Below are 20,962 nucleotides of genomic sequence, written 5' to 3' on the forward strand. Positions count from 1 at the left end.
ACATCAGCATTATCCAATTATCAAATATGATCATTATCAATTATCCAATATCAATATTATCCAATTATCAAATGTCAGGATTATACAATTATCAAGTACCATCATTATCCCATTATCCAATATCAAACTTCAGCATTATTCAATTATCAAATACAAACATTACCAAGCTATCCAATATCAGTAGTATCCAGTTATCAAATATCAGCATTATCCAATTATCAAATATAAACATTACCAAGCTATCCAATATCAATAGTATCCAGTTATCAAATATCAGCATTATCCAGTTATCAAATATAAGCGTTACCAATTATCAATTATCAATATTATCCAATTATCAAATATCAGGATTATGCAATTACCAAGTATCATCATTATCCAATTATCAATTATCAATATTATCCAATATCAGCCCTCAGGACTCTGCAGTTATCACACACCAGCACTCCTGGAGCTCTGATCCCTCTCCCTCTCTCCTGTTTTTGGCAATCCCAGCCAGCAGAGTTTCCTCACATGGCACCAGAGCTGTGCCACGTGCCTGCACTCATCCAAAAATCCTCATTTTTAACAAAAAAAATCTGCATTTAAGGCTCTTTGCATGCCCAAATTCTGTCCTTATTTCATCCTGCACGTTCCCACCCTGCAGCCTCCCACGGTGGCATTTGGGAATTTGGGGGTTTGGGGATTTGGGAATTTGGGGATTTGGGGATTTGGGGATTTGGGAATTTGGGGAATTGGGGATTTGGGAATTTGGGGATTTGGTGATTTGGGATTTTGGAGATTTGGGGATTTAGGGATTTGGGAATTTGGGGATTTGGGAATTTGGGGATTTGGGGATTTGGGGAATTGGGGATTTGGGAATTTGGGGATTTGGTGATTTGGGATTTTGGAGATTTGGGGATTTAGGGATTTGGGAATTTGGGGGTTTGGGGATATGGTGATTTGGTGATATGGTGATTTGGGAATTTGGGGATTTGGGGAATTTGGTGATTTGAGGATTTGGTGATATGGTGATTTGGGAATTTGGGGATTTGGTGATTTGGGGAATTTGGGGATTTGGGGAATTTGGTGATTGGGGGATTTGGGGATTTGGGGATTTGGGGATTTGATGATATGGTGATTTGGTGATATGGTGATTTGGGCATTTGGGGATTTGGTGATTTGGGAATTTGAGAATTTGGGAATTTGGGCATTTGGGATTGTGTCCCAGCTGACTCAGCCCTGTTTGTGCCCAGGTTTGGGGCTGGGGGTGCTGTGGGATCCCCCAGCACCTGCCACGGGCTCAGCCCCACCTTGCTGGCAATCCCAGGATATTTTCCCTGCTCTTTTCACACCCAGAGAGGAAAGCTGGGCTGAGTGGGTTCCTCAGGGAACGTGACTCATGTGCCAGGGAAGGACTGGGAAGAGGAGGAGGAGGAGGAGGAGGAGCCACTCTGTGCCAAGGACTTCACTCCTCCTGCTGCCTCTTTTTTTTAGCCCTTAGTAGCAGCTGAATTCCCAAACTGGAATTCCAAATTCCCAGTTTTTTTCACACCGTGCTAAATTCTCCCTCTCCTCCCTCTATTTTTACCCCTGGGAGACTCCAGGTAGGAGCAGCACAAATTAATCTCAACTGAGGGACTGGAGGTTAAGTTGAGTTCCTTCAGTGCTGTAAAAAGCACTCAAAAGTGAAATTTTGGGCAAATAAAACCTGAATTTAGGTGGTTGGGGGAGTTGGATTTTTGACCCTGAGTTTTAAATTCAGCTCTTAAATGCAGATGGTTTTGCAGCAGGTTGGGTGGGTGGGTGTTGGCTTTAAAATAGTGAAATTTGAGATAAAAATACATGGAAATTAACAGTTCACAAGCAAAAATAAATGGATTAAAAGTAGCTGGAATGGGTGAGGAGGAGGGGAACGGGATCAGCTGTGTCACCTCAGTGTCCTGGCACTGAGCTCCTCCTAATTTCACCTGCTAAATGAAGGTGCTAATTAGGCAGGGATTGCACAGGGCCAGCTCAGGTGAGCCTCTCCTTCATCCTTATCCCAGTTTATCCCAGTTTATCCCAGTTTATCCTAGTCTGGCCACTCCAAGGCAGTGCCAAAGTGTGGGCACAGCTTCTCCCAGCAGCACAGAAATGTTGTTTATCCATTTCTTTTATCCAGTTAGAGATGCAAATTGGGATTTGCAGCTGGGACCTCCAAGCCAACATCGTTCTGCCACGAGCAGGGGACACTTTCCACTGTCCCAGGTTGCTCCATCCCTGGAATTTCCAGGGATCCAGGCCCAGCTGCAGCTTTTCCTCCTCCACCCATCCCCACAGTCCTGTGACTTTCCCTCCCCAGCTTTGTTTTTGTTCCTGCCGGAGCTCCAGAGGGTGACAGGGTGACAAAGCCACCCTAAATCATCCCCAAACACCACGAGGCCTCAGCCAAAGCTGGGTTCAGAGCCTGGTGGCTCCTCTGCACTTGTTTCACCAGCAAACCCCAGCAAAGGCTGCAGCTTCTCCAGGAATCCCATCTCAACCCCTCCCCACCCTCAGAGGCAGGAATTGCCTCCCAAATCCCACCCAAATCTCCTCTTTTTCAGTTTGGAAGCCATTCCCTCCTGATCATTTTCTTGGCTTGATCATTTCCTGATCATTCCTGATCACTCCTCTGCATTTGTTTCACCATCAAACCCAGCAAAAGCTGCAGCTTCTCCAGGAATCCCATCCCAGCCCCTCACAGGCAGGAATTCCTTCCAAAAGCCTTCCCAAATCTTCTCTTTTCCAGTTTGGAAGCCATTCCCTCCTGATCATTTTCTTGGTCTGATAATTTTCTGATCAAGCAATTCCCTCTTGATTATTTTCTTGGCTTGATCATTTCCTTGTTTCACCAGCAAACCCCAGCAAAGGCTGCAGCTTCTCCAGGAATCCCATCCTAACCCCTCAAAGGCAGGAATCCCTTCCCAAATCCCACCCAAATCTCCCCTTTTCCAGTTTGGAAGCCATTCCCTCCTGATCATTTTCTTGGTCTGATAATTTTCTGATCAAGCAATTCCCTCTTGATTATTTTCTTGGCTTGATCATTTCCTGATCAAGCTTCTGCACTCATTTCACCATCAAACCCCAACAAAGGCTTCAGCTTCTCCAGGAATCCATTCCAACCCCTCAAAGGCAGGAATTCCTTCCCAAATCCCACCCAAATCTCCTCTTTTTCAATCTGGAAGCCATTCCCTCCTGATCATTTTCTTGGCTTGATCATTTCCTTGTTTCACCATCAAACCCCAGCAAAGGCCACAGCTTCTCCAGGAATCCCATCCCACCCTCTCCCATCCTCACAGGCAGGAATTCCCTCCCAAATCCCACCCAAATCTTCTCTTTCCCACTCTGGAATCCATTCCCTGCATCCTGGCTCTCTGTAAATAACCCCTCCACCTCCCTGCCAGCTCCTGCAGGGCTGCAATCAGCTCTCTCCAAAGCTGGAGAATTTTCCCTCTTCCCCTCTCCCTGTTTTTCCCCAACCTGCAGCAGATAATTTTCTAAATTTAAACCCCATCCATCCCGAAGCTGCCCGTGACCCCGGGGCAGCTCCCTCACGTGCCTCAGCCCTTTGACACAGTGGGGAAAATTCCCTTTTTTAGCCTGGGCCAGGCCGCTGGCAGCAACCCCAGCCCTGAGCTCAGCCCTGGAGCTGTGCCAGCCCAGCGTGACTGAGAGAAAAGAACCTTCAGCTTCCTCCCAGCCCCAGCAGGGAGGGCAGACCCTCACATGACGCTGCAGTCATCGGCCTTTTCCCAAAAAGCCGCGGTTTTGCGGGAAAACGCAAAAAGCAAAAAGCAGCAAAAAGCTGCTGGGCTCCGACAGGCACAGAGGAGTCATCGGGCTCTGAGCCCCTCGTGGGGTTTGGGGATGATTTAGGGTGGCTTTGTCATCGCTGTCACCCTCTGGAGCTCCGGCAGGAATGAAAACAAAGCTGGGCAGGGAAAGTCACAGGACTGCGGGGATGGGTGGAGGAGGAAAGAGCAGGGGGTGGCACTCATGTGATGGCCGTGCCCCAAAGGGCACTCACGTGGCCAGGGAGCGGGAAAGGGCCGGGGATGAGCTGGGCCCTGATGCCAGCAGGGCCCTGGAGCAGCTCTGTGTCCCCATTCCAGAATGGGAATGAGCCCAGATCCCCAGTGCCAGCAGGGCCTGTTTGTAGGGGATGGGGATCCTGGAGCAGCTCTGTGTCCCTGTTTGAGAATAGGAATGAGCCCCAATGCCTGCAGGACCCTGGAGCAGCTCTGTGTCCCCATTCCAGAATGGGAATGAGCCCCAATGCCAGCAGGGCCCTGGAGCAGCTCTGTGTCCCCATTCCAGAATGGGAATGAGCCCCAATGCCAGCAGGGCCCTGGAGCAGCTCTGTGTTCCCATTCCAGAATGGGAATGAGCCCAAATCCCCAGTGCCTGCAGGGCCCTTTTGTAGGGAATGGGGATCGTGGAGCAGCTCTGTGTCCCCATTCCAGAATGGGAATGAGCCCAAATCCCTGATGCCAACAGGGCCCTTTTGTGGGGAATGAGGATCCCAGAGTGTCTCTGTGTCTATTCCAAAACAGGAATGAGCCCAAATCCCCAGTGCCAGCAGGGTCCTTTTGTAGGGAATGGGGATCCCAGAGTGGTTCCATGTCCCTATTCCAGAACAGGAATGAGCCCAAACCCCCAGTGCCTGCAGGGCCCTTTTGTAGGAATTCCAGAGTGGCTCTGTGCCCCCATTCCAGCACAGGAATGAGTCCCACAGCCAGCAGGATCCCCATTCCCTACATTTCCTTTTGTAGGGAATGGGGATCCCAGAGTGGCTCCATGTCCCCATTCCAGCCCGGAGCTGGAGTTGGGTGTTCATCCCAAAGTTTTGGGGTTCAGGTTTTGGGGTTTTGCTCCCCAGCAGGGCTGAGTTCTCCCATTCCAGGTGAATTCCTGCCTTAGGGAAAAGATTCTCCCTTGGGCTTCTGAGGCTCCATTAGCAAAGGGCTGTTAATTATGGGGCTGCTCCTGGGAAATTGGGGAGAAGGAGATTCCAGCCAGGCCTGAGCTCCCTGGAATGGGAGAGAAGGGAAAAAAGGTGAATTCCTGGGTGCTTCAGGTTTCCCTGGATTTTAAGGTTTGAATGGATTGAAGTGGGATGCAGCAGCTCCAAAGGTTCCATGCATGCTGTGCTGGGACATGGTGTGGCTGAAAATCCATTCCTGAGAGAGCCCAGGAGTTTTTAAGGAGTTTTTAGGGAGTTTTTAGGAAGTTTTCAGGGGAGTTTTCCCACCCTGCGATGTCTCCTGGTCCCACGCCACAGAAATCTTGAGGTCTGAAGGGAGGGAATAAAAAAGGGAATAAAAACTTGCTGCAGTCAGGGAAAAATTCAATGGCTCATTGAGGCTGCTGCAGGAAGTGTGAAGGGAAAATGGAGCCGGCTTTGTTCTTGCCCAGACAAGGAGCGAGCGCCGCGGCCCCAACAGCCGCGCTCTGTTCCCCAAAGCCATGAGGTCATCCCGAAAAGCAGCAACGGGCTCTGGGATCGCCGGCCCGGCTCCCCCGCCCGGCTCCCCCCGCTTTTCCGGGCTCCAAGGAGGTGGCGGCGGCTCCTGGGCCGGCTCCAGCCAGGGGGAGCTGCTGCGGCCCCGGATCCCAAAACCCTGGGGCTGCTCCGTCCCTAAATCCCAAAACATGGAGCTGCTCCGTCCCTAAATCCCAAAACATGGAGGGTTTGAAGACCCTGGGGCTGCTGCATCCTGAAATCCCAAAACATGGAGCTGCTGCATGCCCGGATCCCAAAAGCCTCAGGCTGCTCCATCCCTAAATCCCAAAACAAGGTGGGTTGGAGACCCTGGGGCTGCTCCATCCCTAAATCCCAAAACATGGAGCTGCTGCATCTCTGAATCCCAAAACACAGAGGGTTTGGAGACCCTCAGACTGCTCCATCCTTAAATCCCAAAACATGGAGCTGCTGCGTCCCCGGATCCCAAAACCGTGGGGCTGCTCCGTCCCTAAATCCCAAAACAAGGTGGGTTGGAGACCCTGGGGCTGCTCCATCCCTAAATACCAAAACATGGAGCTGCTGCATCCCCGGATCCCAAAACCCTCGGGCTGCTCCGTCCCTAAATCCCAAAACATGGAGGGTTTGAAGACCCTGGGACTGCTGCATCCCGAAATCCCAAAACATGGAGCTGCTGCATCCCCGGATCCCAGAACCCTTGGGCTGCTCCGTCCCTGCATTCCCAATCCTGGTGGGTTTGGAGACCCTAAGGCTGCTCCATTCCAAAATCCCAAAACACAGAGGGTTTGGAGACCCTGGGGCTGTTCCATCCCTAAATCCCAAAACATGGAGCTGCTGCGTCCCCGGATCCCAAAACCGTGGGGCTGCTCCGTCCCTAAATCCCAAAACAAGGTGGGTTGGAGACCCTGGGTCTGCTCCATCCCTAAATCCCAAAACATGGAGCTGCTGCATCCCCGGATCCCAAAACCCTCAGGCTGCTCCATCCCTAAATCGCAAAAAAAATTGGGAATTGAGGTTTTGGAGACTCTCGGATCTCTTCATCCTGAAATCCCGAAACACAGAGGGTTTGGAGACCCTCGGGCTTCTCCATCCTGAAATCCCAAAACATGGAGCTGCAGCTGCTGCATGCCCGGATCCCAAAACCCTTGGGCTGCTCCATCCCTGCATTCCCAATCCTGGTGGGTTTGGAGACCCTAAGGCTGCTCCATCCCGAAATCCCAGAACATGGAGCTGCTGCATCCCTGAATCCCAAAACAAGGTGGGTTTGAAGACCCTGGGGCTGCTCCATCCCTGAATTCCCAATCCTGGAGGGTTTGGAAACCCTCAGGCTGCTCCATCCCTAGGTTACAAAACATGGAGGGTTTGGAGACCTCCCTAAATCCCAAAACATGAAGGGTTTGGAGACCCTCAGGCTGCCCCATCCTGAAATCCCAAAACACAGAGGGTTTGGAGACCCTGGGGCTGCTCCATCCCCGAATTCCCAATCCTGGTGGGTTTGGAAGTGTAAATGCAGTCCTGAGAGGTAAATGGGATCCTGGAAGGGTAAACGCGGTCCTGAGAGCTACATGGGGTCCTGGAAGGGTAAATGAGACCCTGAGGGGGTTTATAGGGTCCTGGACGATTGAGAGGGCCCTGAGGGGTTTGTGGGGTCCTGGAAGAGTGAATGCAGCCCTGAGAGTTTTATGGGGTCCCGTAAGGGTAAACGCGGTCCTGAGAGGTTTCTGGGGTCCTGGAAGGGTAAAAGCCGTCCTGTGGGGTTTAGAGGGTCCTGGAAGGGTGAGTGCCACTCAGGCTGTGGCTGTCGGAGGAGTGGCACTCGCAGCTATGAGAGGAATGCAGGAATTCCCGGCGCTGTGGGGATCAGCGCATTTTTCCGCGCTGCCGTCAGCCCGGGCAGGTGGCACCGTGGGCCGGAGCCGCCCGGGAGCCGTGCCAGCCCCGGTGCCCGTCAGGCCGGGACAGGCCCGGCTTCCCGAACGGTTTCACCCTCGTGACCGCGATCCCCGCGCCGCGTTTCGGTCGGGAAAGGTTGGGCTGAGCCCGGGGAAAGGCAGCCATGGGTTTGGGGATGGGTTTGGGGATGGGTTTGGGGGGTCCGCGCCTCCTCCATTGTTGTTTTTTGATGTAAGGTAAGGCGACTTGGTTCTGCTCGGGCTAAGAACACACGTTAGCACTAACGTGGTGGACGGTTCAGAGGTTTTTATTGTCCCGTCTCGTCGGGTTTTATACTCGGGAAGGTTTTTCTCTACGTCAGGGGGTCTTACTTCACTGTAATTGGTTAATAAGGAGTCGAAAGTTACTAATGTTAGGGGGGACTGCATTCTTGGGTGATCCCTTATCACTAGGCGTTAGGGGGAGAGGAATCCTGCTGCTTTCCGTGACATGGCGACATTTTCCGAGCGCCTGACCCCTATCTACCACACTCCATGTAATAATAAATCAATCAATAAATAAATGGACGAGAAGGGCAGAGGCTGCTCGGAGCCAGCCCAGCTCCGTGATGGCAGAGGAGGAGGAGGAGGCGTCTCCTGCAGCACGGAGCCGCTGCTGAGTCACGGCTCGGCAGAGCCAGCGCTGCTGTCACCGCTCTGTCACCGCGCTGTCACCGCGCTGTCACCGCGCTGTCACCCGCCGCTGCTGCGCGCCGCTGACTCAGGAGCTGCGCGGGTTTGCGCTGCTTTTTCCCCAAGGAAAACAGCCCCAAATCGGGACTTGCTCAGCCTGCCGGGCACACACACACAGGGAGAGGGAGCTCGGGAACAAAGCGGCGCCGTGGGACGCGGAGGGGCCGCCCCGGCCGTCACTCGGTGCTGCCGTGACGCGACACCGGGAGGGTGGCACAGCCTCCACTGGGGGGGATGCGAGCGCAGAACTCGGGATTTGAGCTTGGAAATGCAGGGATGGAACCCAGGAGACATTTGGGGCTGTTCGTGAGTCAGACGTGGCTCTGAGCGTCCTGGTTTTAGTCCAGAATATCCAAACCGGTTTAAAACACCAAATCCTGATAATTCCAGGGTTTATCCTGACCTCAGTGCTTTCCCTAAACCAGGCAGGAGTGCTCCTGCCCCAGCCAGACCCTCCTGAGCTGTGTTTGCATCATTCCCAAACCTCACCTGCACTGTGGGATCCCGGATTTCCCAACATCCCTCCCAGCTGTGCCACCCCGATGATCCCTCTCTGCTCTTGCTCTTGTGTTCCCTATATTTGTATCGATTTCCCATTCCCTATAATCCATACCCTATATTTGTATCGATTTCCCGTGGTTTCAGTGCTGCTGGGAAACCTTTCTGTCAGTGTTCCCTGCGCTGGGATCTGCCAGACCCAGGAGGAGCAGCCCGGTGACTCCATCCCTGCTGGAGTTTAAAACACCAAATCCTGATAATTCCAGGGTTTATCCTGACCTCAGTGCTTTCCCTAAACCAGGCAGGAGTGGTTGTGCCCCAGCCAGACCCTCCTGAGCTGTGTTTGCATCATTCCCAAGCCTCACCTGCACTGTGGGATCCCGGATTTCCCAACATCCCTCCCAGCTGTGCCACCCCGATGATCCCTCCCCGCCTTTGCTCTTGCATTCCCTGTATTTGTATCGATTTCCCGTGGTTTCAGTGCTGCTGGGAAACCTTTCTGTCAGTGTTCCCTGCGCTGGGATCTGCCAGACCCAGGAGGAGCAGCCCGGTGACTCCATCCCTGCTGGAAGAGCTCCAGGGCACAGCGTGAGGAGCAGCGCCACCAGAGCCATTCCCGAAAATCGCCCTCCCTGTCCCGAACTGCCGGGAGCAGGCGGGAAGCGCTGCTGCCGAATTCAGGAGGATTTTTGTTTGTGCTCAGGAGGGCTGCGGTGACTCAGGCCCGGTGCTGAGTCACGGAGCAGAGCCAGGCGAGGCAGGAGTCAGCGCTGGCCCGGCTCCAGCAGCAGCAGGAGGTGGGACCAGGCCGGGCTCCAGAGGTTTGCCCCCCTGGCAGAAGGAGTTCTGCCTCTGTGGGGGTCATTGCTTCACTTTTGGGGGGTGTGCAGGAGGCCTGGGTGTCCCTGCTGTCCTGTGCTCCTTGCCCAGGCTGCAGGCGTCACATCCCAGCCCTTTCCCAAACGCTGATTGCATTAAAAAATGGGCAAAGGGACGATGGAGATGGATCCAAAATCGGAGCTCTGCTGGATCCAACCCAGGGCAGTGCTGGATCCAAACCAGGGCAGTGCTGGATCCAAAACCTGGGCGCTGCTGGATCCAAAACTTGGGCAGTGCTGGATCCAAAACCTGGGCGCTGCTGGATCCAGCAGTGGATCCAAAACCAGGTCAGTGCTGGATCCACAGCCTGGGCAGTGCTGGATCCAAAACTTGGGCAGTGCTGGATCCCAAACCAGGGCAGTGCTGGATCCCAACCCAGGGCAGTGCTGGATCCCAACCCAGGGCAGTGCTGGATCCAACCCAGGGCAGTGCTGGATCCAACCCAGGGCAGTGCTGGATCCAAAACTTGGGCACTACTGGATCCACATCTGGGCACTGCTGGATCTGCACATGGGCGCTGCTGGATCCAGCAGTGGATCCAAAACCAGGTCAGTGCTGGATCCACAGCCTGGGCAGTGCTGGATCCCAAACCAGGGCACTGCTGGATCCACAGTGCTGCCCTGGTTTGGATCCAGCAGTGCTTTTGGTTTGGATCCAGCACTGACCTGGATTTAATCCACTGCTGGATCTACAGCACTGCCCTGATTTTGGATCCAGCAGTGCCCTGGTGTAGATTCAGCACTGCCCTGGCTGTGGACCCAGCACTGACCTGGTTTGGATCCAACAGTGCTCTTGTTTTGGATCCAGCACTGCCGTGCTTTGGATCCTCAGGCTGCTGCAGGGACAGGGATGGGGGTGGGAGCAGCTCCCAGAAGTTCTCTGAACTCTCCCTGGGCTGATTCATCGGCCTCGCTCCGTAAACAGGAAGCTGAGAAAGTCCAGGCAGGTGATCCTGTGCTGCTGCAAACACTTGGGAACACAAATTCCTGGCATTTTTTCCCCCCCAGCTGCCTGCTAACTCTTGTCCAGGTGAAGTGTTGTTCTGGCAGTTGTGCAGCAGGAAGGGCTCTGGAGGTCATGGCACGGGTTTGGAAGGAGCTGGGCTTTGGCACAGAGCTTTTCCCTGCTCCTAATCCCCTTGCACAATTTGGGATTGGGAGGGATTCACATCCCCCTGTGGGACAGCACCGACTGCTGCTTCTCTCTGCTCTTGGGAGGGGAAAATGCCCTGCTGGGAAGGGGGAAACTGGGATTCACTGGGATTCACTGGGGAGCTGCAGCTGGGCTGTTTTGGAGCACCTCAAATGGGAACAGGGAAACTGGGATTCACTGGGATTCACTGGGGAGCTGCAGCTGGGCTGTTTTGGAGCACCTCAAAGGGGAAGAGGGAAACTGGGATTCACTGGGGAGCTGCAGCTGGGCTGTTTGGGAGCACCTCAAATGGGAACAGGGAAACTGGAATTCACTGGGATTCACTGGGGAGCTGCAGCTGGGCTGTTTTGGAGCGCCTCAAAGCGGAGCAGCAGCTCCTTCCCCAGGGAACAGCCTCCTTCCTCCTCCCGTTTTCCACAGAACCGGACCTGATTTCACCCTGGCAGCTTCCCCGTGCTGGCCTGACTTAACTTCCAGGACGGGAGAGAGGCGGAGATTCCCAAACAGCGCCGATAATTCAGGGAATCCTCCCTCCCTCGGGGAGCCGGGAATGCGCGGCTGCACTTTCCTCCTTCCCTGCCCCAATTCCCGAGTGCTGCTCAGGGATTGAGGAGCTGAGGGCGCTGCCAAGCAAAATAATCCCTGAGAGTGCCCTTGTGGTCTGGAATGAGCTCCCCAAACGTCTAAACATAGGCGAGACAGCGAGGATTTGGGCTGGGCCGGGCGCTCCCACCCCCGGTCCCGCCGGGAACGCTCGGCTTTGAAGCTGCCAGGCCCGGGGAGAAGCTTGGAGGAGCCTCTAATTAAGGCATGGAAGGGCTGCAGTGGGCGGCTGGCGGGTTTGCTTTGGCTCCTTCCCCTCCTGGAATGGTGTCTGGCTCTGGTGGGAGGTGGGAGCTGCCCCCCGGTGCCCTGGGGGCTGAGTCAGCGGCCGGGACACCTCCATGGGGGTGGCACAAAGGGCACAGGGCAAGGGTGGTGTCTGGGCAGGGGATTCGGTGTGGCTGGAGGTGCCCCTGGGACAGGGGGGATTGTTTGGGTGTCGTGGAAAAAATCCATCAGTTCCTGCTGTGAAACCGAGAGGAAAGGGGTTCAGGGGCTGTCAGGGCATTGTGGGGGTGCAGGGACACAGCCCCGTGGGCAGGTGGGATGTAAATCCCATGGGCAGGTCGGACATGAATCCTATAGGCAGGTGGGACACAAATCCTATGGTAAGGTTGGAATAAATCCCATAGGAAGGTTGGACATAAATCCCATGGGCAGGTGGGACACAAATCCTATGGAAAGGTTGGACACAAATCCTATGGGAAGGTTGGACATAAATTCTATGGGAAGGTTGGACATGAATCCTATGGGAAGGTTGGACATGAATCCTATGGGAAGGTTGGACACAAATCCCATGGGCAGGTTGGATATAAATCCCATGGGCAGGTTGGACATTAATTCTATGGGAAATTTGGATATAAATCCCATGGGAAGGTTGGGCAGAAATCCCAATGGGGAGGTTGGACATAAATCCCATGGGAAGATTGGATATAAATCCCATAGGAAGGTTAGATATAAATCCCATGGAAAGGTTGGGCATAAATCCTATGGGCAGGTGGGACACAAATCCCATTGGAAGGTTGGACGTAAATCCCATGGAAAGGTTGGACATAAATCCCATAGGAAGGTTGGACATGAATCCCATGGGAAATTCAGATGTGGTCCCATGGACGCAGCCCCATGTGCAGGTTGGACGTGACCCACACGCAGGTGGCACCTGCCCAGGGACCCCAAAGCCCCCAGGGCTGTTCCAGGAGCCCCCAGATGCCCCCTTGGTGCCCAGCCCAGGGCTGGGGCAGAGCTGCCCTCCCACAGAACCGGGCGGATTTTTCCGTCTGCTCAGCAGAGCTTTCAACAGAACTCCCTGGAAAGGAGATCCTGAGGCTCCTTCACAGAAAGGGGAACTTGAAACAACCTCAGGAAGCATCAGTGGGGCCACCAAAGCTCTTTTTGGTGGCTGTGGGTGCGGGGGATGAATTTTAACCTCCCATCCCATCCATCCATGATCCTGGGATGGAGCACAAAGCCAGGGCAGCTCCAGCCCTGCTCCAGCCCCTCTGTGCCCGTGTTCCCTGCAGGATTCTGCTGTGCTGGGGCCCGGAGCCGATGGCAGAGAATGTCCACGACTAACAACATAGCTCAGGCCAGGAAGCTCGTGGAGCAGCTCCGCATCGAGGCCGGGATCGAGAGGATCAAGGTGAGGATGGGAGTGGGAGCGTGCTCTCTTTGTTATAGGAACTGTTGTAGGATTGTGCTTTTTGTTACAGGATTGTGCTCTTTGTTATAGGAACTGTTATAGGATTGTGCTTTTTGTTATAGGAATGTGCTCTTTGTTATAGGAACTGTTATAGGATTGTGCTTTTTGTTATAGGAATTGTGCTCTTTGTTATAGGAACGTGCTCTTTGTTATAGGAACTGTTATAAGATTGTGCTCTTTGTTATTGGATTGTGCTCTTTGTTATAGGAACTGTTATAAGATTGTGCTCTTTGTTATAGGAACCTGCTCTTTGTTATAGGAACTGTTATAGGATTGTGCTCTTTGTTATAGGAATGTGCTCCTTGTCTTTGTTGACAGAGTGACAAAAACTCTCCTTTGTCCCCTTGAAAAGGAAATAAGCTAAAAGTTTCTCTCCTTAATGAGGTGAAAAGGCATCTCGTAGGACTTGGGAGACTTCATTAAGGATAGCTAATTGGACAGGAGTTAAAAAGTCTGGCTTGGACAATTTACTAGAAAAAGAAGAGAACAAAAAAATCTAATGGCTTTTGTGAGGTGTTTTACTAGGGGACAAGAGATGCACTTAGATTAGTTTTTCTCTATAAAAAAATTTGTTATTTTGAGTTTTATTAAAACCTTTTTGTTTCCAACACTGCCACAAAAGCCATCTCACTCATTTTATGCCTTCTAAAGTAGCTGAGCTATCTTAGGTGTGAAATCCCCAAGAGTTTATGAGACCTGGCTCCAAAAGACTCCTAATTCAGGTGGGAGTGGGAAGAGATCCTGGTTTTCCCCCCAGCATTCCAGGATTCCCTCCAAGGAAGCCAGGGAGGGTCTCTCCATCAGGATTTGGTGACAAGGACAAATGGGTTTGGATGGAAAGAGGGGAATTTTAGGGTTGATGGACAGAAGGAATTCTCTCCATGGCACAAAACAACTCTGGCTGCCCCTGGAAGTGCCCAAGGCCAGACTGGATGAGCTTGGAGGGAAGGAGGAACCTCCAGATGTGGCTCCACCTCTGCCCTGTGTCATTAAGGAAATTGAAATTAATAAAAACAAGATCAGGAAATCTCCAGAGCCTCCAGCAGCTCCCTGGGGATTTGGAGCCTCCTCTGATCCCTCCAAGCTCTCCCTTCCCAAAAAAAAAGCTTGGAACTAAACCAAGCACTGCCTTAAACAATGGATCCTAAGGTTTTCCAAACCTTAACAAGAGGCTGCACTCAGGGAATCTTTTCCTTCACTTCTTCATCCCAAATCCATGAAAAACACAGCTACAATAATATCCCTTTGAAATCCTATAGAGAAAAGCTGGATGTAAATCCCCCAAAATCCTGGGAATATTCCCATAAATTCCTGATTTTTTCCTCCAATATCCAGGTCTTTAAAACTCATCCCAAATCCCTGAATAACACAGATACAATATTCCTTTTAAATCTCCTTGCTGGGGCATTTCCCCACACTCCTCACTGTCAACTTTGATTTTCCACCTCCAAAATTCCCATTTTTCTCCTCATCTCCCCAGAATTTCTATTGGGAAAAGCTGAATGTCAAACCCCAAAAATCCTGGAAGTGCTGCTGACTTTGAGATGGGATTATCCCCCAAATTCCTGTGATTATCCCTCAAATTCCTGCTTTTTTTTTTTTTTATCCCCAAAAATCCAGGTCTCCAAAGCATCCTCGGAGCTGATGAATTACTGTGAGCAGCATGCTCGGAATGATCCTCTCCTGGTGGGAGTTCCTGCTTCTGAGAATCCCTTTAAGGACAAAAAGCCCTGCATCATCCTATAGCTGTGGATCCTTCTGGAAGGAAATCCCCATCCAGCCTCTGGATCCAGGCTCCTCCACAGCTCCACCTGCACCCAGGGGTAAAAACTCAACGCTGGCTTCACACAGAACTTAAAAAATTTCCTGAGAAAAACAAACAAACAAAAAAAAAAATCCAAGAAAAAAAAACAAAAACAAAACAAAAAACCAAAACAAAATAACAAAAACAAAACAAAAGAAAAAACAACCAGAGAAAAACAAAACAAAAGAACCCCAAAAAAGTAAATTTGGAAGTGGGGGTTTGAAAGTGGGATTAAGAATTGGAATCAGGATTTTTAAAATTTACCCAGGGTTGGGGGAGGAAAGGAAGGTGGGGAGGGGATTTTTTATTGGGATATTTGGATTTGGGAAAGGGGTGGTTGTGGGGTCATTCCCAGTGGGATGTGAGAGCTGGACCTGGATCCAATCAGAGCCAAATCAGCAGGAATTTCCTCTGGAGAAGGGGTGAGGTGGGAACCATTTTGTAAAAAATCAGTACAAAAAGAAAAAAAAACCCCAAAAAAAACCCCAAAATCCCCAAATCCAGCTGGAAAAATCCCAGTTGGGAATGGCCAAAGGGAGGCTGGGGAGGCTTTTCCCTGCATCCCACAGCTCTGCTGGGATCCAGGGATGGCCCTGCAGGGCAATTCCCAGCTGGGAGAGACCCCAGGAGGAATTTTAGGGATCCCCAGGGATGGGGGAGGTCGGGATCTTTGGGGGTCTCTGTGCTGTCCCCAAATTCAGGGAGGGAGGGAAGGAAGGGAAGGAGCTTCCTGGTGCATCCAGAATCTTGGAAAAATCCAATTTTGGGGGAGTTTCAACCCGAATCAGCAAATTCCCAGCGTTTCCCATCTCCCTTTTCCAACACTGGAATTCTTCCCACTAAATCCAGGGCCTGGGAATTGTCCAGGGAGGTTTAGGGCAGGTGGGGAAGGGGAATGGAAGGATCAGTTCTGTTCCCATCCCTTGGGAATCTGGGACTGGGATTGAAACTGGGAGCGCTTGGATCTCATGGGGATGAGCTGGCATGGAGGGGAGAGCAGGGAAAAGGGAGCAGGGAAAAGGGAGCAGGAAAAGGGGAGCAGGGAAAGGGAGCAGGAAAAGGGGAGCAGGGAAAGGGAGCAGGGAAAAGGGAACAGGAAAAGGGAGCAGGGAAAAGGGAACAGGAAAAGGGAGCAGGAAAAGGGGAGCAGGGAAAGGGAGCAGGAAAAGGGGAGCAGGAAAAGGGGAGCAGGAAAAGGGGGAGATAGAAAAAAGGGAGCAGGGAAAAGGGAACAGGAAAAGGGGAACAGGAAAAGGGAGCAGGAAAAGGGGAGCAGGAAAAGGGGAGCAGGAAAAGGGAGCAGGAAAAGGGGAGCAGGAAAAGGGGAGCAGGAAAAGGGGAGCAGGAAAAGGGGAGATAGAAAAAGGGGAGCAGGGAAAAGGGATCTGGAAAAGGGGGAGCAGGAGAAGCTTCCATGGAGCCCTTGGGTGGATGCTTGGGAGAACTCCAGGAATTCCACAAAGTGGGGAAAGGACAAATGCCAGGATTTGGGTGCAGTGTCCAATCCCTGTCCCAGGGCCCATCGTGGGGCTCAGCAGCTGCTGGGAGACATTCCCAGAATCCCAGAATCCCAGAATCCCAGAATCCATGAGGCTGGAAAAGATTTCCCAAAACCACCGTAGGCAGAGGCCATTCCTGGTTATCCTGAGCACAGGCTTTTTGGGGAGAGAAGGGATAAAAACAACCCAGCCAGAGCTGATGTGAAATCCTGGGAGTTTCCCCATTCCTCACAAAGCTTTGGATCGGATTGGGAATGCCAAGGATGGGGTTGGGAATGCCAGGGATGGAATGCCAGGGTTAGGAATGCCAGGGATGGGGTTGGGAATGCCAGGATGGGGTTGGGAATGCCAGGGTTAGGAATGCCAGGATGGGGTTAGGAATGCCAGGGTTAGGAATGCCAAGGTTAGGAATGCCAGGGATGGGGTTAGGAATGCCAGGGTTAGGAATGCCAGGGATGGGGTTAGGAATGCCAGGGTTAGGAATGCCAAGGTTAGGAATGCCAGGGATGGGGTTAGGAATGCCAGGGATGGGGTTGGGAATGCCAGGATGGGGTTAGGGATGCCAGGGATGGGGTTGGGAATGCCAGGGATGGGGTTGGGAATGCCAGGGATTGGGGTTAGGAATGCCAGGATGGGGTTACGAATGCCAGGGTTAGGAATGCCAGGGATTGGGGTTAGGAATGCCAGGGATTGGGGTTAGGAATGCCAGGATGGGGTTGGCAATGCCAGGGAGCAATTCCCATGGGAGAGGAATTTGCCATTCCCTGGATTCCCGCTGAAGCCCCGCGGCCCAGACTGGTGCTGCTGGGAGGGGTCACTGGTGCTGGAGCTGCTCCAGCCTTTTTCCAGAGGCTGATGGAATTCCCAGGGGGCTCCTGTCCCCTCCCCGGCTGCAGGAATGTCGCTGTTCCTTGTTTTCTGTCATTTGCCTTTGCCACAGAGCCGGGGAAATGCCACGTTTAACCCTAAAGCTGTGCGGCTTTTCCTGGGAATGCTCCCCGAATTCCAGAGCTCGGGAACGTCCCCCCATCCACTGTGGGGGGAGCAGAGCAGGGAAAACGGGATATTTTCCCAGTAATTTCCCTCCCTGTCCCTCAGCCCCAGCAAAGCCTTTATTGGAGGGTTTGATCCCGAATCCCAAATCCCAAATCCCAAACCCCGCTCCAAGCCCCGCCCGCCGGGATTCACGCGGCCACTCCCGAGCCCAGCCCGGGATTCCTCCTCCAGGAGGGAATTCCCTCTTGTCCTTAATCTCTCGGACAGTTCCAGCCTTATTTTTCTACTCCAGATCTGATTCTTCCTCTGTGTTCGAGACCAGAGCTTGGTGCTATCCTTGGAGCCGGGGCTGGAGCCGGGAATTCTTCCTCCTCCTCCTCCTCCTCCTCCTCCTCCTCCTCCTCCTCAGGGGCTCCAACCCCTCCATCCTGGGAGGATCCCGAGGGATGGGAATCCCAAGGGATGCTGGGTCGGATATTTTGGGGTCTGGGTGCTTTGGGGGTCGCTCTGCCTCCCCCATGCCGGGGTCCTGCCCGAGCCAAAGCCACGCTGGAGCTGGGAAATGGGAAAAGGGAGATTGGAAATGGGAAAAGGGAAAAGGGAAAAGGGAGATGGGAAATGGGAAAAGGGAAAAGGGAGATGGGAAATGGGAAAAGGGAAAAGGGAAAAGGGAGATGGGAAAAGGGAAAAGGGAAAAGGGAAAAGGATCTGGGATAAGGGATGGGAGAAGGGAAATGGGATGGGAAAAGAGAAAAGGGAAAAGAGAAAAGGGAAGAGGGAAAAGGGAGATGGGATGGGAAAAGGGAAAAGAGAAAAGGGAAAAGGGAGATGGGGAAAGGGAAAAGGGAGATGGGAAAAGGAGCAGGGAAAAGAGATAGGAGAAGGGAAAAGGGATGGGAGAAGTAAAAGGGGTGGGAGAAGAGGTTTGGAAAAGGGGAAAAGGGGTCGGGAGAAAGGAAAATAGATTGGGAGAAGGGAAATGGGAGATGGGAAAAGGAGCCAGGAAAAGGGACCAGGAGCTGGGGGAAATAGGGGCAAGGAGCAGGGAAAAGGGGTTGGGAAAAGGGAAAAGAGGTTGGGAGGAGGGAAATGGGGTTGGGAGATGGAAAAAGGGATGAGAGAAGAGGTTTGGAAATGGGAAAAAGGGGTTGGGAGAAGGGAAAAGGGAAATGGGAGATGGGAAAAGGGAAAACGGATGGGAGAAGGGAAAAGGGGCCAGGAAAAGGGGGTTGGAAAAAGGGAAAAAGAAGTTGGGAGAAGGGAAGAGGGGTTGGGAGATGGGAAAAGGGGTGGGAGAAGTTTGGAAAAGGGGAAAAGCGGTTGGGAGAAGGTAAAGGAAGCCAGGAAAAGGAGCAAGGAGCTGGGGGGGAAAGGGACAAGGAGCAGGGAAAAGGGGTGGGAAAAGGAGCCAGGAAAAGGGGTTTGGAAAAGGGAAAAAGGGGTTGGGAGAAGGGAAAAAGGTTTGGGAGAAGGGGTCAGGAGAGGGGAAAGTAACTGGGACAAGTGAAAAGGAGCCAGGAGAAGGAAAAGGGGCAGGGAGAGGGGAAAAGGGGTTGGGAAAAGGGAAAAGGAGCCAGGAAAAGGGGCAGGGAGAGGAGCCAGGAGAAAGGCCATGGAGCATCTCCCATGGGATCCCTGAATGCCAAGGGTCCCACCAGGAGCTGGGGGTGGGAGCTGCTGGCAGGTGCTGGTGTCTCCATGGATGACTCATTTTTGTTGGGAAAAAAAAATCCTTAATTTTTATTTTCTTTTTTTTTTTCTTTTTTTCCCCCACCTTTTTTTTTCCCCTTTTTTTTTTTTTTTTCCAGAATTTTCTCCTTGTCCGAGTAAATCCGTGCTCATGCCGTGGGTGTTTTTGTATGGCAGAAATAGAAGTGCAGATTCCCAGTAGTTGCTTGTACTTTGTTCAGTGCATTTGCCAAATCAATTTATTTAAAAAAAAAATTAAAGAAAAAAAAAAAAAAGGAAAAAGGAGGAAAAAACCACAAAAAAAAAAAAAAAAAAAAAAAAAAAAAAGAGGGGGAAAAAACACACACAAAAAAAGACTTTTCAGAACTTTTTAGCAGGAGGAGCTGGAGCCCAGCTCCACAAAAGCCTTTTTTTTTGGGATTTAACCACATGCCCAGATCTGCCCGGCCTTTCTTTATGGGATGTGGTGAAGCCAGTGCCAAAAATAGAAATCTGGGAATGAAAGGGCCAGGGAAACCAAGCATTGCTCCTATTCCAGTTTTCCTCCCCTCCCTGTCTCGGGGGATGGAGCCGGGACACCCCGGAGCCTCTGCATCTCCCAAATGCCCCTTTTTATTTTCCCCCTTAAAATCCTTTAAAAATCCACCTTTATTTAACAAAATCCCAATAATTCCTTTACTCTGAACCCACGTGGGATCCTTGGCTCTCCTTGTTTTCTCCTTCTCTCTGGTCTATCGTTCAAATAATCATTTATTATTATTATTATTATTATTTGCCAAACTCTGATCTCGTTGCCAAACACCAATCCAGGTTTTTTTCCTGACTGTCCTTAGGAAGTGGTCGGTGTCTGTGCCGTAGGCTCCTCATCTGTCTGCAATTCCTGATTTTTTTTGGGGGGTTGTTTTGTTGATTTTTGCCCTTTCTCGTGTGCCATAGCCCCAAAACCCCTCCTTGCACCGTGTTTAATATTTCGTGGAATCGTTGTTCCCAAGTGAATGGATAACACAATAAAAAAGGCTCACTTTGCATTTTGCCAATTTGCTCTGCCTGCCTGTGCTGAGAATTCCGTGTGGGAATTCCGGATCCTCCCTTGGGATTTCCCTGTCCCCATTCCCACCCTTGGGATTCCCCTTTCCCACCCCTTGGAGCTCCCATTGGGATCGGGAATGAACATTCCCAGGAATTGCAGCCCCTCAAGGATCTCAGAAATCCCAAATCCTTGGGAATCCTCCAACTCTCAAGGATTCCCTTTTCTCATGTCCTGGATGCTCAGGTGGGATTGGGAATGCCAATTCCCAGGAATTGCAGCTCCTGGAGGGTTTTAGCTCCTCAGAAATCCCAAATCCTTGGGAATCTTGCAGCTCTCAGGGATTCTCCTTTCCCATCTCCTGGATGCTCAGCTGGGATCAGGAACATCGATTCCCAGGAATTGCAACTTCTCAAGGGTCTCAGCTCCTCAGAAATCCACTCTTGGGAATCCCCAACTCTCAGGGATTCCCTTTTCTCGCCCCTGGATGCTCAGGTGGGATCAGGAATGCCAATTCCCAGCGATTGCAGCCCCTCAAGGGTCTCAGCTCCTCAAAAATTGGGAATCCCTCCACTCTCAGGGATTCCCATTTCCCACCCCCTGGATGCTCAGGTGGGATTAGGAATGATGATTCCCAGGAATTGCAGCTCCTCGAGGATCTCAACTCCTTGGAAATCCATGTTGGGAATTCTCCAGCTCTCAGGGATTCCCCTTTACCATTCCCTGGATGCTCAGGTGGGATTGGGAATGATGATTCCCAGGAATTGCAGCCCTTCAATGATCTCAGCTCAGAAATCCCAAATCCTTGGGAATCCCTCCAGTTTTCGGGATTCCCCTTTCCCACCCCCTGGATGCTCAAACGGGATTAGGAATGCCAATTCCCAGGAATTGCAGCTCCTCAAGGATTTCAGCTCCTCAAAAATCCCCCCTTGGGAATCTCCACTCTCAGGGATTCCCATTTCCCACCCCCTGGATGCTCAAGTGGGATTAGGAATGATGATTCCCAG

General features: G+C 52.0%; 1 protein-coding gene across 4 annotated transcripts in view; it reads left to right on the forward strand.

Annotated features, from left to right (window-relative positions):
* Positions 1 to 19,965, forward strand: part of GNG7 (G protein subunit gamma 7) — a 55,062-nt gene extending 35,097 nt beyond the window's left edge. For 3 of the 4 annotated variants that reach the window (XM_063161081.1, XM_063161083.1, XM_063161082.1), the window contains 2 exons: positions 12,762 to 12,880; positions 14,561 to 16,768. In XM_063161081.1, the coding sequence (XP_063017151.1) occupies positions 12,800 to 12,880; positions 14,561 to 14,686 (207 nt within the window). In that variant the 5' untranslated portion in view covers positions 12,762 to 12,799 and the 3' untranslated portion in view covers positions 14,687 to 16,768. Of the gene's footprint in view, positions 1 to 12,761; positions 12,881 to 14,560; positions 16,769 to 19,047 lie in introns of those variants that run through there. The other variant, XR_010028413.1, reaches the window with a different exon arrangement.
* Positions 19,966 to 20,962: the final 997 nt, after the last annotated feature.

This window comes from Melospiza melodia, chromosome 7 (assembly GCF_035770615.1).
Source record: "Melospiza melodia melodia isolate bMelMel2 chromosome 7, bMelMel2.pri, whole genome shotgun sequence".
NCBI lineage: Eukaryota > Metazoa > Chordata > Aves > Passeriformes > Passerellidae > Melospiza > Melospiza melodia.